This window comes from Stylophora pistillata, chromosome 3 (genome assembly GCF_964205215.1).
Source record: "Stylophora pistillata chromosome 3, jaStyPist1.2, whole genome shotgun sequence".
In the NCBI taxonomy this organism is placed as follows: Eukaryota; Metazoa; Cnidaria; class Anthozoa; order Scleractinia; family Pocilloporidae; genus Stylophora; species Stylophora pistillata.
Genome location: NC_142521.1, coordinates 20,844,922 through 20,860,091, shown reverse-complemented (window position 1 = coordinate 20,860,091; position 15,170 = coordinate 20,844,922). Strand labels below are relative to the sequence as shown.

At 35.7% G+C, this 15,170-nt stretch overlaps 1 protein-coding gene across 4 annotated transcripts; it reads right to left on the bottom strand.

Annotated features, from left to right (window-relative positions):
- Window positions 1-1,583: 1,583 nt before the first annotated feature.
- LOC148735001 (uncharacterized) lies at window positions 1,584-11,711 on the bottom strand. 4 transcript variants are annotated; one of them, XM_088753929.1, is made up of 16 exons: window positions 11,110-11,708; window positions 9,083-9,185; window positions 8,576-8,796; window positions 8,157-8,206; window positions 7,841-7,922; window positions 7,366-7,539; window positions 6,892-7,037; window positions 5,782-5,890; window positions 5,428-5,517; window positions 5,153-5,333; window positions 4,570-4,659; window positions 4,253-4,321; window positions 3,807-3,861; window positions 3,316-3,384; window positions 2,769-2,956; window positions 1,584-2,553 (listed from the first exon to the last, which is right to left on the bottom strand). In XM_088753929.1, the coding sequence occupies exons 1-16, from the start codon at window positions 11,545-11,547 to the stop codon at window positions 1,922-1,924; spliced, it is 2,697 nt and encodes an 898-aa protein (XP_088610055.1). In that variant the 5' UTR covers window positions 11,548-11,708; the 3' UTR covers window positions 1,584-1,921. The 4 variants fall into 4 exon arrangements, with proteins under 4 accessions (XP_088610055.1, XP_088610056.1, XP_088610059.1 ...); XM_088753930.1 differs by lacking the exon at window positions 3,316-3,384 and having other exon boundaries at window positions 11,110-11,711; XM_088753933.1 differs by lacking the exon at window positions 5,428-5,517 and having other exon boundaries at window positions 11,110-11,710.
- Window positions 11,712-15,170: the final 3,459 nt, after the last annotated feature.

The following is a 15,170-nucleotide window of genomic DNA, read 5'->3' as shown; positions in this document are numbered from 1 at the left end:
TGAAACAACCCTGAGATCACTGAGTTGGGCTAACTTTGTATGTATGTGTGTGCCAATTTTGTTACTGATATTTTAAAAGTAAAAAATATGTCTTTCATTGCTTGTTCTTTAATATTAAATGATGTAGACAGAATAAAAAGGATGCCCTAATAAAAAGATTGCTTTAAGGACATATCGTATCATTTGCGCTATTTGGTCAGTAAGGCTCAGGTAACAGTATTGACTGAACGCAAGTCCCGTGGCATAAGTACGAGCGTTGCACAATTCCTCCGAAAGCTCTTAATTCTTTGCAAAAAAATTATAGCTAACAAAGCAAAAAATATTGAAAGACTGTTTTTGGTTTAAATATGTTGATGAAATTCGCTCAAAATTATTTTCTTGTGTTAACGAGCTGATTTTGTACGTGTGTTAATTTTGTTTTCGGTGTGCTAATTTTGTTATCGATGTTCGTGTAATAACTTTGTCAATACATGCTAACATAGTCATATCGATCAGGACCGTATATCACCATAACGTGAACAGGTGATTTTGACATGCTGATCATGTTAAAACGTATACAGTAAAATCAATGTTAATATTAACACACATTACCCGTAGAAAAGCTCCCAGTAGGGACTTAAAGCAGTCAGGACGGCAACGCCACAGAAGACGTCGATAAAAACTGAGTTTCTACTTTTAGTTAGAATTTCGAAAATGGCTGCATGTGTTTACCGTCTCATAGGGCGCCAGACCTCAAACACAACATAACGCATACAAGTAGCATTGAGTTCCAAATGTAAATCAAAATAATTTTCCGCGCGGTTTCGCTTCGCATACGACGCAAATTTTGGTGATTTCACGTTGTTGTTTTGCAAAGGACGTCTAAGAAATCTACAAAGTTTTAAAACGCACGTACTGGGCTATTGTTCTGCCAATTAGATCTATTGTTTTTCCGCACGTTCTCGTTGCCGTAGCCGTCGTGGTTTGTTTAAAGTCCCTAGTATTAGACATCGCACGCGAGTACCGCATTTTACAAATACTTGGGTATTTTCATTTTCTAAGTGGCGATGCATGCACCTCTGATCTAGCTATTTCAAAGCAGACGCAACCTTTCTTATCAGCAGAAGTCACTTTCAAGACATATATGACTGTATGGGATGATCCACTGAACACGGTATGCTTTTTCAAGGTTCGCGAAGGGTATCCTATTCAACTTTAATTCCGACTTTGTCTCAGTTTTCATTCATACTCAGGGTCTCAGTTTCCATTCATACTCAGGGTCTCAGTTTCCATTCATACTCACGCTATCCAACATCGATCCTACAGGGATATAAAGCTGTGTGCTCATCCGGGCAGGTTCTTAGGGGTAGAACCTAAGATCTAAACCTAAAGCGGATGCAGAAAAAAAAAAAAAAATCAAAATAGGGGAACTTTTCTTTAATTGAGACCAAAAGCACTCATTCTTTTGGAATAGGCATTGTTATTCCTGTTGTAATTCACGTGGAAGAGGGAGGGACAAGTCACCCCGTTCCCCCTCCCTGTATCCGCCTTTGCGAACATTAGGAAAGAGATAGAAAAAGGTTCAGAAAAAGCAGAAAAACAAATCATTTATACAAGTACACTTTTTATTAGCGAGAATTAAGAAACCTATTTAAGAACCTAGCGAGTCTGATTTTCAGTCAAGCACCATTTATATAGGAACCTGTTCAAGCTGACTTGAAAAAAATGTAGGTTCTCTTAACAAGAGGTTTTATTGCATTACAATCGAAGCTGCAATTGTATTGGCCCAAATGTTTCACTTAAGTCATGTTGTTATAATATTCATGCGAGTTAGTAATTATAGTTATAAAATATTCTCTTTTATGAGGTATCGACTATGCATCGTCACCAAATGGCTTCTTATTATTATCATAACAACATTTTTTACAATGAAAATGCACCATCATTGATCTAGATTGTCTGTTTGTTCGTTTTCATCAGCTTCAGTTTCATCCCTAACACTACTGACATCATCAACGTCATCATTATCATTTGCAGCTTCATCTTCAAGTAAAGACAGTGTTGATTCTCCACTTCCATCCAAAATTCTTTTCAGCAATTCTTCATAATCTGTTTCAAACAAGACTTCTTCCTTCCAAAGTCTTTGCAGGCTTGCTAGTTCTTGGATTAAGGATGCTCTCTTCACCAGAAGAAGGTTCTTGTGACTTGGATTATTTTGAGTGGAAGCCTTATCGATCCAAGAATCAACTTTCTGTACTTCCTCAGAAAGAAAGGTCTGAAACCTTTCAACCTCTGCTTTAAGAAGAATGATTTCTTCGTTGGCCCTCTTTTTCAACAAAAACACATTTATGATTTGTATTTTTGTAGAATGGGCTAGGGTGTTACGTTGAGGATCCACGTTGGCTGCGCTGTAAATGGTTGATTGCGGATCTTTCACTATAACAAAAACTTCATCATCTGACAGATCACCAAATTGGGCTGTTCTCAAAGCTTTCAGTTGGGGTATGAGCAGTTTGACACTGGCTGTTATCTTGGTAAGTTCTTTGTTCAGCTTTTTAGCAATAGCTTGTCCATCTGCAAAGACAGATTATAAAATAAGGTAAATAAATATCAATTAAATAAATAATCTGATTACACTACAACCTATCCAAGCCCACACCCAGATAAGCCAGACACTTCCTGAGCCTCTGTTTTAATCATTCTGTGCACCTGTCTAAGACACACACATAAAGCTGGTCTTCAGAGTGTTTATCACCATTATCATGTCATATCAAGAACCTATCATTTACCTGCATACTTTTTCTTCATTTCCAGAACAAAAATCCGCTCCGCTGCTAGGTGGTGTAGTTTTTTGAGTAACTGACACCCTTGTTTAAGCTTGAGGCGAGCAAGAACCTCTTTGTACAAAGAACTTGCCACAGTCCACTTCCTTTGAATTCCTTGTTGTCTCTCAATAGATGTTTGCAACTTCTCAAGCCTAAATAATATATTACAAACAAGGATATCAGAAAGAAATATCACAACTGGCACTGAGTTAAAAATACTGAAGCAAGCATGCAATTAAGTTTTAAGATACTTTTCCTTGACACAAAATTTGATTCGTTAGAAGAACCATAAAGGAGATTAAATACCATACACATGAGTATGCAGTTGAAGAATTTAATGAATCTAATATTACATAATAATTTGTTTATACATCAGTGTCAAATGTTTTTGCATTTTACTGTTTTGATTTTGATTCACACTTATTTCCTACCTATAAACATTTTTTGTTATACAAAGGTGTAGTGGATAAATGAATTTTAGAGATTTATTTGTGAGATTTACAGTACAAACCTCTGTAACTGTTTCTTTATTGATTCAACTTCCTGAGCAGTAATCTCAGAATTGGACTGCAATTTAAACCTTGAAATAATAATGTCAAGTTTTATCATTGTTTATACTGCATCATAAGTACTTGTAACACAGCACTAATCAGCTACAACAACATTTTATTGCAGTGATCACTTCCCTGAATAGTAGATAATTATTACTGATTGTTAAGCCTCCCATGGAAACTCAAACATGCCATGCACCAATCAACTTCGGTCATTTATCCAATGCGTAACTTGAATGATTTGAATTTCATTTGTGGGCTCTGGTATAAATGTGCCATATTTGACTGCCAAAATGTATGTGATGTATTAAATGAGGGCAGTTGGGGAGAATGACTAACTTTATATTTATTAAAGTTAATAATTGAAATAATATTGGAAAATATAATAATAATAAAAAAATAATAACAATCATTATCATCATTATCATCATCAAAATTCCTTGTAACTTACTTAAGATCGTTTGCAGTGCTAAGGCTTTCAACATACTTCTCATCCCATTCCAGCTCTATAGAAATTAAAATAACTATAGTAAATTATTATATCTGCAATAATTCCACGATGATTTGATGCAATAACATACAGTATATTTAGTTACTACTATTCAGATCTATGTAGTAATGACTGTACCTATTTAACACAATCAATCTAAATTTTAGTAAAAACAAATGCCAATTTGAGATCAACTGGTTAAAATTAATGGCCACAGTCATATCACATGATAAAACATCTAAAAGATTGATAAAAGAATGAAATGTCCATAACAGTGGTGAGAAGCTGGGTTCTTCTGTTGAGATGCTGCTCCCTACTTTTTGCTATCTACTCAAATCTATAGATTTGAGTGAGAGCTCCAAAGTGAACATTTCACCACACTGGAAAAAACGGATTAACTCCAATACCTTCATCACTGCTTTCAGTGGACACTTCTGCCTCAATCCACATCTCAATATCTTGCTCTGTAACAGGTTCTGTTGTGTAATAAGGACAATGGATTAATTTCATCCTGTGCAGCAAGAAAAACTCTGAATATTTAATATACTAAGAGATTTTTCATATGTATAACCACTTAATTTTAAAGATATTGTGCACACTTGAATTTTAGCTATACCTGCAGATGGGGTACATGACTATGGTGCAATTATAGCAACACTAGGTTGTATTTTATAACAAAAAGTGTGTATAATTAATAAATATCACTTTGCTATATTATACATGCCTGACAAAGACTTGCACAGGGAATCAATTTTTTCAGTTGAGTTTTGGAGAATTTCTTTTCTTCGTCTAAACTTTCTTTTCAATGAAGGTCCTGTGGAACATTGAAAACATTCCAAAAATTGTAATAAACAAATTGAAAGATAAATATTAATTATCAAATGAATTATGAAACAATACTACTTCACAAAGGGGAACTTAAACACTAAAAATAAAGTTAAAACAAAAACATACTCTCAGAAAAAAGATGTGTATTTTGTTACCACAAATGATTTATTTTTGGATATTGTCCATTAAAATTATAAATTAATGGATGGACACTATCTAAAAATACATCATTCATTTTACCAAAATACACATCTTTTAAAAAGTATGAAGAAACATACGAGGCTGTTGTGCATGAAACCTCTAGGTAATAAAAAAAAAAATTAATGAAACATTGTTACATATGGGCATTTAATGCTGTTTTGAACTAAACTGTAGGAAGAAGTGAACACATAACATTTACAGGTTGACTTTTTTTATTTGTTATAAAGTAGCACTAAATACCCTCAAAAAGGACCATTTATAGATTAAACAAGCTTTACCAAACTTTTCACGGAGTTGATCTCCGTAGTGCAAAAGACCATCAGTAAGGACATCAATTCTTTTATCTGCTGCCATTTCCTTTGTTATCCTAGAATAGTCACGAAGGAAAGCCCAAAGCCTCTCAGTACCCTCACCATCTGTGAGACCAATTCCATCAATACGTCTTGGTGAATACTTGATCTGAAGAATTAAGAGTTAATTTTAATTTGATACATAGCAATAACAATTAAGTTATTATTATTACCATTAATTAAAATTAAGAATGCTTTGTTACCTGACATGAAGCTTTGTGACCATAACAGTGAAAAATTGGTATACCCAAGGTCAACTGGGTTGGGTTGAACAGTAATTCTTGTGCATTTTTCTAAAACAGAGATTATTGTTATTATTGTTGATATTCACAAGCATAAAATTTAAAAGTTTGTGATCTAACCGCACACTATATTATCTAGTATATTGTAATTACAAACACAGATATTATAGCTGCCTTTGGACACTTCACCCAAAAAGCCTTAATATATAATTTCAATATAAACTGAATGAAATGATATAAAGAACTTAAGAAACACTCCGATAACTATAACTATTAAATTTAGTAGTAGAAAACAACAATAACAACAACGTTTACCTTCATATGTGAAGACAATATGCATGCAATGTCATAGAGCATGACAAACTTTAGACTTTTATCGTTCTCGTCAAGAAAGCGCTTAACCTCATAAAGTGGATAACCAATCCTGAAATTAAACAAAAGATCCAAAGATCAAAAAAGAAGAAAAAGTGGAAAAAATGAAGATGACCACACCTTTTCAATACTGATGTATATATGTTGTGGTTCAAATTTAACAACTGGTTCATGCGTCAGCATGCATTCATGGAGATTTGACTGCGCAGGAACTTTGGAGAGCACGAAAGATGTATAAGAGTTGCTCGAGGCTGTGCCTTGAGCAACTCTAACTTTTTTAGTGCTCTCCAAACTTCCCAAGTGCTCAACTTCTCCATGAATACCCAGCTGACACATGAACCAATTGTTTTATAACATTTTCCTCGCTGTAGTTTATGAATAAAGGGAGGAAATACCCTCTCCTATGCCTCAATGTGTGGTTTATTTTGTTTTGGGAAAGTATTTCGCTACGCTTCAATGATCTCGTCTCGCATTGGTTAAAAACTGACAAGTGCATTCATGCGTGGAAATGAAGTTAGAGTTGAGGAACGAGATGAAATCAGCATTGATTGTCTTCCCCTTCCTCTGGGTTCTTTCTCAAAAAAAAGATAGGTAGATCTTCATCGGCTTGTTCACTTGTTGCCATGTCTAGTTTTTTACCGAAGTTTTTCCCGGTTTTTAATGAAAAATGCTTAAGTCCCCTGCAAGAAAAACAAATTGTCCTGAGGCATTTGACGTCACCGGCATGCATCAGTGGGACATTTTGTTCATAGCAGCTCAATAACACTTACACAGAGCAAGCACGTGCGCTATGTTATAAATACTCTAAAAAGACAATAAGTGAGAACACAAGCACAATAAAAAACTAAACTCTGCCATAAATATAAATTTATTACAACTTCAAAAAGTACATCTAAATCTTCGCAAGTACTTTCATCAATACATAATAATTATTGATTTTTAAAAAGAGATCGAGATAATAAGAGTAATGACAACACTTCAAGGATAACAGCTAGATAGCCAATGCATTTGTCCACTGCTATTACATAATAATTATTAATTACTGAAATGCACCTTTCACCATGTTTGATGCTATGAAATCCTTTGGGGAAGTCATGTCTGCAGACACGACCAAAGACTCCTTTCTCATCAAAAAGTTTATTCTTTCCTTTTGATCTAATGGAGCTTGCAAGTTCACCAGCATGAAATGAGCTGCAGTCCTAAACAAAATTAATTGGGTTTTAAAGTGCCTCTACATGTATACTGGAATATAGAAATATATTGCCAACAACCAACCAAAAAGAAAATAAATAGTTAATATTCGGCATGGCTTCATTTGTGTCTACATAAGTTTATAAATTTGTATGTGCCATGGTGTGGTGAGAGAAGGCTCCCAAATAATTATCACTGACCATCATAATGAGGTAATCAGATAGCTCCTTGTTATTGGAAAGGAATAGCTACTAGTAAAATTAAGATATTTGCACAGGACATTTTTAGGCTACTGTTTCCAATGTGATGTGGCTTGATTTTTCTTTATTAACAAACCTTTGAAACCTCAGAAGCACGTTCACAGTAGCCATTTACAAAATTGTCAACATCATCTTGGTCTGCAAACATCAGCTGTCCATGTTTTGGAACTCCAATTGATTTCAGTCCCTGGCATTTCTTCCTGGAAAGACCAAAGCATGCATCCATGCTCTCTATCAAAATTCCATTTTCCTGCAAGTGAAAAAAATATTGTGGTGCAAAATTACCCAGGTTAAAAAATTGTACATAGGGAAAAATTAAATTTACCTTAGAAAAAAAATTACCTGCAACATATACCTTTTATACATTTAAATAATTAACTCAAAAGCACCTTAAACACTGTTTCCTAATCTGTAAAGGGAGTTTTCTGTTTTGAATATCATTAAATATACTGAATAAATTAGGTATATGTATAGAGCGTACAATTCAAGGTCTCTGCAATCAAGTGTACATGTAAAATATCGTGAATAAAGGAAGATTATTTATTAAATACCTTTGGACAAAGCGGACAAACTGTACCATTCCACAGGTCTGGGAAGCACTGAGTCATTTTCTTAATTTGATACTTGAAGTACCTACATGTACATGTACAAGATTGTATTTTCATAACGATAAGAAAATAATATTGGTAGCCATGTATAATACGTTGGGGTATCATGCTAGTCATGTATAATAGGGCTAGCTATGACTACCCATGTAGTATTGGGTAGCCATGACTATGGCTATATGGGTACATGATAAGAAAATATTGGTAGTCATGACTACATGGTACCATATTTCATAATAAAAATTAGTATGCAATTAATTACCTGTACTCTTCAAAAGATGCTTGATTTAGGAGTTGATATATTGAAAAAACCTGTGATAACAAAAAACTTTAAAATTTCAATGAGTTCAAACTTTATTCATCCATGTATATTAGCTATAATTTGAGAGAGTACTTGTTTGATGCTAGCCTCATAGCCATAGATATAGTATAGACTACAAGTCTTACTAGAATTCACTTCATGCTTAAAATAAATTACATTTAATAAATAGCCATTATGTTGTTTCTTTAAGAAACATCTTTTCTTTGGCAGGAATTTCCTCATCTTCTAGCTAGGGAGTGATTAAAATAATGTACAACATGCAATGTGCATGTATTCGTGGGATCATAATGCACATGATGAAAGGTTTCATCAACATGAAAAACTACTGGATAATTAGGCAGTGCATTTACTGCTCTTACCATTCTTGGTTGTAACGAGGGCCTTAACAGTTCAACGGCTTCACAAAATTCTCTGAGGGAAACTTTGCAGTGCAAGAACACTGTTTCCATCAGATCCATTAAATAAAATGTGAAAGCTGTGGCAGGTTTATCAGGAGATGCTGGCCACAAGTTGTTCTTTATTAGTGTTGTGGTTGGGTGATAGCAGTTACAAAACCAAACTTTTTTTGAATACTGATTGCCTACAATTAAAAATAAAATGATAACTGAATGAAAACTTGAAAGGGATGTTATTTATTTCAAAATGAATTCCAAAAAGATTCTATTATAATCAAAAAAATAATGTGCTGCTTAATCTATGGAATGCAACATATATGAAGATGATATGGTCGTCATCAGTGTTGCATATATCTATACTAATCAGCAGACCAGGACAAGAGTACATGACTACCTTATCTTTAGTTAATAAAGTACCTTTTAGTTTCTTCAATTACAGATTATTATGTGCAAAGCTAAAAATTATCATACCGTGCTCATCAATACACACAATGTCTCTTGCTTCGGCAGATCCACAGTTGCATTGGAAACCTAATGGTAATCCGTTGACCACATAAGGGGTGAACATCCCCTCCTGAAATTAATTAAAATATACAATCACATTACTTACTTTTAGTTGAGACACCAGCAATATATTAATAAATAGTAATTATTATATGGCTGTGTCTCACGAAGACCGGGAACTACTAAATTCACAAATTTGATCAATTGGCTGAAATCAATGTTGAAAGCCGTCTAGATTTTCCCATCTAGACCAGCATCTACACCAGTCTAAGAAAAACGGGTAAAAAGTATATAAAAAAACGGCATATAAGACACAGCCATGTAATAAACATCTTATTAACCGAGCTAGGTCAGTCTGTATGGGAGAATCTTGACCTTGGTCACTGGTACAGACCTCACTGTATTCGGTCTGTACTGGTGATCTCGGTCAAGATTCTCCCATACAGACCTCCCGCTCGGTTAATAAGAACTACATGAAAAGGGGTACAATGAATATTTTGATTCATTGCACTACAGACAGCATGACAGCTGAATTGACAATATACTCTATGTTACACAACAACAACAACACCTTGAATGAGTCATAAGTACATATTTACGAAGAATGGATTACAATTAAATAATTACATTCAGGTAGAGGCCCTAACTAATAACTAAAAGAGCTAATGCGGTGTTAGGACCTTTACCTATTTATTAATTAAAGGTACAAAAAGAATATGAAAGGAGTATTGCACTAACATGACATGACCATACTCGCACAACACAGAAACAACACAGACACAAAAACTACACAATTATGGCAAATCTCTGATAGTTGAAAAAAACATAATCAATAAGAGTCCAGGACCGGTTTGTTCAAAGGTGGGTTAAGATAACCCAGGGTTAGTGTAAAATTTAATTTTAGATCTGAAAGCTTTAAAAGAAAATTTTGTTTAATTCCACTTGTCTACAATTTGATGATCAAATACTCTGAAAAGTATTGGAAATTTTTTCCCAAAACGGCTCTTGAACAGAGAAATATAGAAACCTGGATTAAAATTTAACCCTGGGTTAGCGCTAATCGGCCTTTGAACAACTGGAACCAGGATTTTTTTCTTGATACAAGCTTTAAACATTTTTAGCAAAGAAACAGTTTGTAATAGTTTCTCTACTGAGTTCCATATTTTTGTACCTATGAATTTGATAATGAATTTGCCATAATTTGTTTTTGCTTTTGGAAGATACAAGTTTTTCTTTGCCGCAGATCTTGTTTGATAATTACACCAGGTTTATATTCGTATAATTTTTATTTGGATGAAAATTAAAACTTTTGTTCTTTTTTAACTACTTTATTCATATATTCCTTAATAACTGATATGCAATAGATCAGCTTACAAAAAAGGGGCTAGAATAATAATGTCAAACAAAAGTTGGTCCCAAAGTAGTTCGATCGTCCCCCATTTTGAATATTTGAGAACATGCAAATAATAATAGTAATAATAATAATAATAATAATAATTAAAGGAGAAATTGCAAGAATGTAGAACATGAGAACTGTGCAGGTGGTACCAATTGTTGTAGGATCATTGGGAAGTGTAACAAAAAACTTGGACAAGTGGTTGGGAAAATTGAACGTCAAAATTAGTATTCCGTTACTTCAGAAGACTACGTTACTGGGAACAGCAAGGATTTTGGGAAAGGTGTTGGATACCTAGAGTGAAGAGAAAATCCTAAAGGACCCCTGGTCACGGGCTATGACTCGCTCCCTTCGGAAACAATCTGGAAAAAGATCATCCAGTTCGTTTACTATAAAAACATCTTTATTTAGGCACGATAATGTTTAAAGCTGAACAGCTTGTGGGGTCGTGTGTAAATGCATATAAACTCTAAATTAAATAAATTCAAATGATGATGGTTTTTGAAGAGAGGGGAAAACTGGAGTACCCGGAGAAAACCTCTCGGAGCAGAGTAGAGAACCAACAAACTCAATCCACTTATTACATTTCGAACCTCACCTTCCATTTTTCCAAAACATGAAAATGGTTCCTCACACTGTGCAAAATATTAGCACATTCAAGGCAGAAATACTGCTTGGGGCCACAATATTGACATCGCAGTGTTGCTGGTTCTTGGAGGCAGTAAACACATGTTGTTTCAGTCGGAAAACAGCATTCCTCCACATAAGAATCAAACAACTGTCTTCTTATGTTGTCCCATTTCTGGATGTTGGCGATATGTCTTTTCTCGTACGAAGATAGACCAGAACCGTTCTCACTAAACTCCTCAAACGAGAAAGGTTCGACGATCTCAGGTTGTTCATTTTCAACTGAACAGGTTCGTGGGGTACGAAGCGTGGATTCCGCCGTTAGCGAAAAAGTTTTCCTCGATTTCTTTCCACTTTTGTCTACAAAAGTAGCGTCGAAAGAAAACGGCTTAAGCCGCTTTCTGCTCATTTGAAATTATGTAAATAAGCCACCGTCGATAAAAGACACGCTGGATAAAACAAAGGAGGAATAGCTCCTGTTGATAGAACGACCGAAATGAAATCTGGGAATGTTTGACAACGAGAATGCTAAGAATGTATTTTGAAGTGGGCTGAGCCCAGCAAGGGAAATTTCTTTCTTCGGGATGAGCCCATTTCCTCTGAGAGAACCGTCCAAACAATAAAGGTTCGCACTCCCTTAGTTAATAGTTGATTTTATCCATCCATTCTTTCCTGACCATTAATATTGGTTCTCACAACTTATTTAAACAATACCTCCCCTTCCTGTTAATCCAGCCACACATAACCGCAAATACTGTCGGCGGTTATCACAATTTTAGATAAGCAATTTTGATTTCAGTAGAAACAGAACTTTATACAACGAAGCGAAGCACTTGTCAAACTTGAAGAGTAGTATTGTCGTAATGAAATCGACAATAACTCAAGAATTAATGTCATTCCAAAATTAAGCAAGGTATAATTCAAAATCTGCAGAAGTGCAATACGTATTTTTGAATGACTTATTCGACATGATGTTTTAAAACAACTTAAATGGTGAAAATATGCAGACATTGGAGATCTCAGCCTGTGGAAAATGTTTATCTAAACAAAATGCAATCTTCCCGTTTATAAGTGCAGTACCAGGAAGTATCTTTTAAAATAATTTTTGTCCCATGAACACTTTTTGTCATTGAATAAGGTGTGGAAATACAAGTTTAATATACCTGTTATCAAAGTGCGCGAGTGCTTGTCGAGAGTGACTGTGGTTTACTTTCCTATTGGTTGTTGAAGGGAAGTTTTTTCCTGTGAATTTTGATATTCTATCACATAGGCGGTTTATTCCTTCACACTCCTAACAAAAGCTAGAGAGAGAGAAAGAGAGAGAGCCTCCGAGCGAACAGAAACGACAGGCCATTTTAAACTCACCAAAAATGAGTCACTCTCGTTCGATTTTTGACTACATCGCATTCAGCGATTCTATCCCAGCTGAATACCTGTGTAATGTTTGGTAAGTTGAAGTTATTACCATTTGCTATAAGTATTTAACTTGTGACTTGAATGGATAATACAGTTCACGCCATTTTCGGAATAACAAGCCAGCCTGGAGCTATTTTCCTGACCTTACTTCGCCTTCTCTTTTACAACAAGAATCTCATTCTAGACGCAGAACTAGCAACACCGTATGGCCATTCCTTTTGTGGTTTCTGCGTGGATATGTTTAAGAAAACAAGCCAAGGGCAATCCAGCACATGCGAGATGTGCCGTCAGCCTGTGACGGCGTTCTGCTCAAACCGCCTCGCGAATACCATGCTTGGGATGGTCCATGGGCAGTGCAAGTGCTGCGGAGAGAATATTGCGCTAAACCGGGCCAAAGATCACCTGGAACGGTGTCCGGAGTTAGAATTAAATTGTCAAGAATGCCAAGAAAGCATGAAAAGGAAACAAATAGACGCACACAAAGCGACGTGTCCAATGGTGGAAGTCCTCTGCAAATGTGGCATCAGATTCAAAAGAAAAGATAAAAAGAAGCACGGAGATCTAACTTGTAGTGTTACAGAGGTTCCTTGCCCGCTTAAATGTGGACAAAATATCACGAGGTAATTTCAAATAGGACTTTTGGAAGATACGTGAGTTAAGCCTTGTCTTTTCGCAAAACTTGCAACGTGATACCAACTTTTTTTTTATCACCTTGTGGCATCAGAAGGGCAGATTCTAATTGTGGGTATCTTTTGATTTCTATAATTCCTTTAATTCCTATAATTCCTCAGGAGCAAACATATAAAGAGAATATCTTAGCTGATTTCTTTATGTAATCATGATATCGTTATTGTTTTGCCTAATTTCATATAGTTCCCTTCACCACGCTTAAGTATACTTTAAATTATGATGATCCAAAGAGTAACCTATCCTGTTAAAAATTATCCTTAAATGCGCTTACGATGGAATCATATCATCCGATGTTTCCGAGTAACCTGATTGCTTAGAGGTTATGTAACGTATTAATCATTCAGCTCTCAAACAGCCTGGTGTTACAAGCTGTATACCAGTAAGAAGCAAAACACGGCATAAGGATGTGGGATGATTAATACTGCATGTCATTTTTGACAAGGTTTCTTTTTATTTCAAAAGGAGTTAAATACCATCTCATTCGATTGATTGTGGAGAAAGAGTGTGTATCTGCCCTATGAAAGGTTGCGAAACGGCAATACGAAGGAAAAACAAGGAGGAACACATGGAGGGAAACCAAAGAAAACATTTGTCCCTGATGACCAAGGAACGCCAGAAACTTCTCTGGAACGTCCTCGCTAAGGTAGGTGGATGATAAAATGTGCAAATAAAGGAGGGGTGGGTATCGGCTGTTAGCGTTTTTTTCTTTTTTCTTTTTGCTCTTAACTCAAAAAAGCCATAATTTGGGTTGGAGTTTTTTAATGCAATAGAAATTTGTTTCCTTTAAATGTATCATATATAATTAAACAGTTTCAGTCACTTTTAACAAAGCTCGCGTTGCAATAGCCTTCTACGCAGACGTTCTTTGGGCTCGTCACGCAATCTTCCTCCCCCAGGAGCTAAGAAATAAAATAGCTACTCTTAAGGATCAATTTTTTCCCCCGTTTCTTTAAAAAATTCGCTTTTGTAAGCAACGAGCCGTTTCGTTGGCCATTTTGTTGACCATAATATCGTGGTTTTGTGCGCGTCGTTTTCGTCTTTCGCCCACGCCCTAGGCGATCGATGCAATACTGCAAAAAGGCTTAGGGTTTTATTACGACAACTAATAGCCAAAGTACTGGTTTGACATAATGATAGAATAATTAATCCCTTATTCCATGGTGTAGCATGTGGTACATTTTGCTCATCGCTCTAGATTTTCTTCGCCTTTAAGTCTACGGAGCTCCTAAAAATAGTGAGCGCCTGGGAACATACGAAAATCCTTACGAAACTCGCTAGGCACATTACTTTACATGAAATGTTTTTCATATATTTTATCTCAAAAGTATGTATATTATTTTCTTTTTTCAGGTACCACAAAACATAAAACTAACACCAAATGGAATGGTTACTGTATTCACCTGGACATTACACGCAGCAAAGCCGAATGCAGTAATGCGCTCTCCAATATTTGAAAAGTGTATCCTGGTGTATCCTGGTCGACACCAATGATTGCACTTATCTTCAGTACTCCCAAGGTGCTGATTCAGCGTGCGTATCTGTGAGGTAAGTTTCTAAATCTTGACAATGAACATATCAGAGTCAGTTGCTGCTGCAGAGTGGACCCTATGTATCCTAGTTTCATTACTGAGAGCAAATAAACTTCAGTCAGAGGGCGTGGATAAAACGTGGCCTAGGCCATGGCCTACCCTGTGGCCTACCCTATGGCCTAACGTATGGCCTACTGGTAGGCAGATTTTTAACATAAAAATAAAATCAGTAAGAGTCGAACGAATACGCTGGCGTACAAAAGGGCATACTAAGAGGTCGCTAACACGATTTTCAACGTCCGAGGGAACGAAACACTGCAAATATCACAGCACTCAACTATACCGGTAGGTTAAGGGGGAGGGGAGAGGTGGGGCTATTATATTGCGTGGTCGCAAA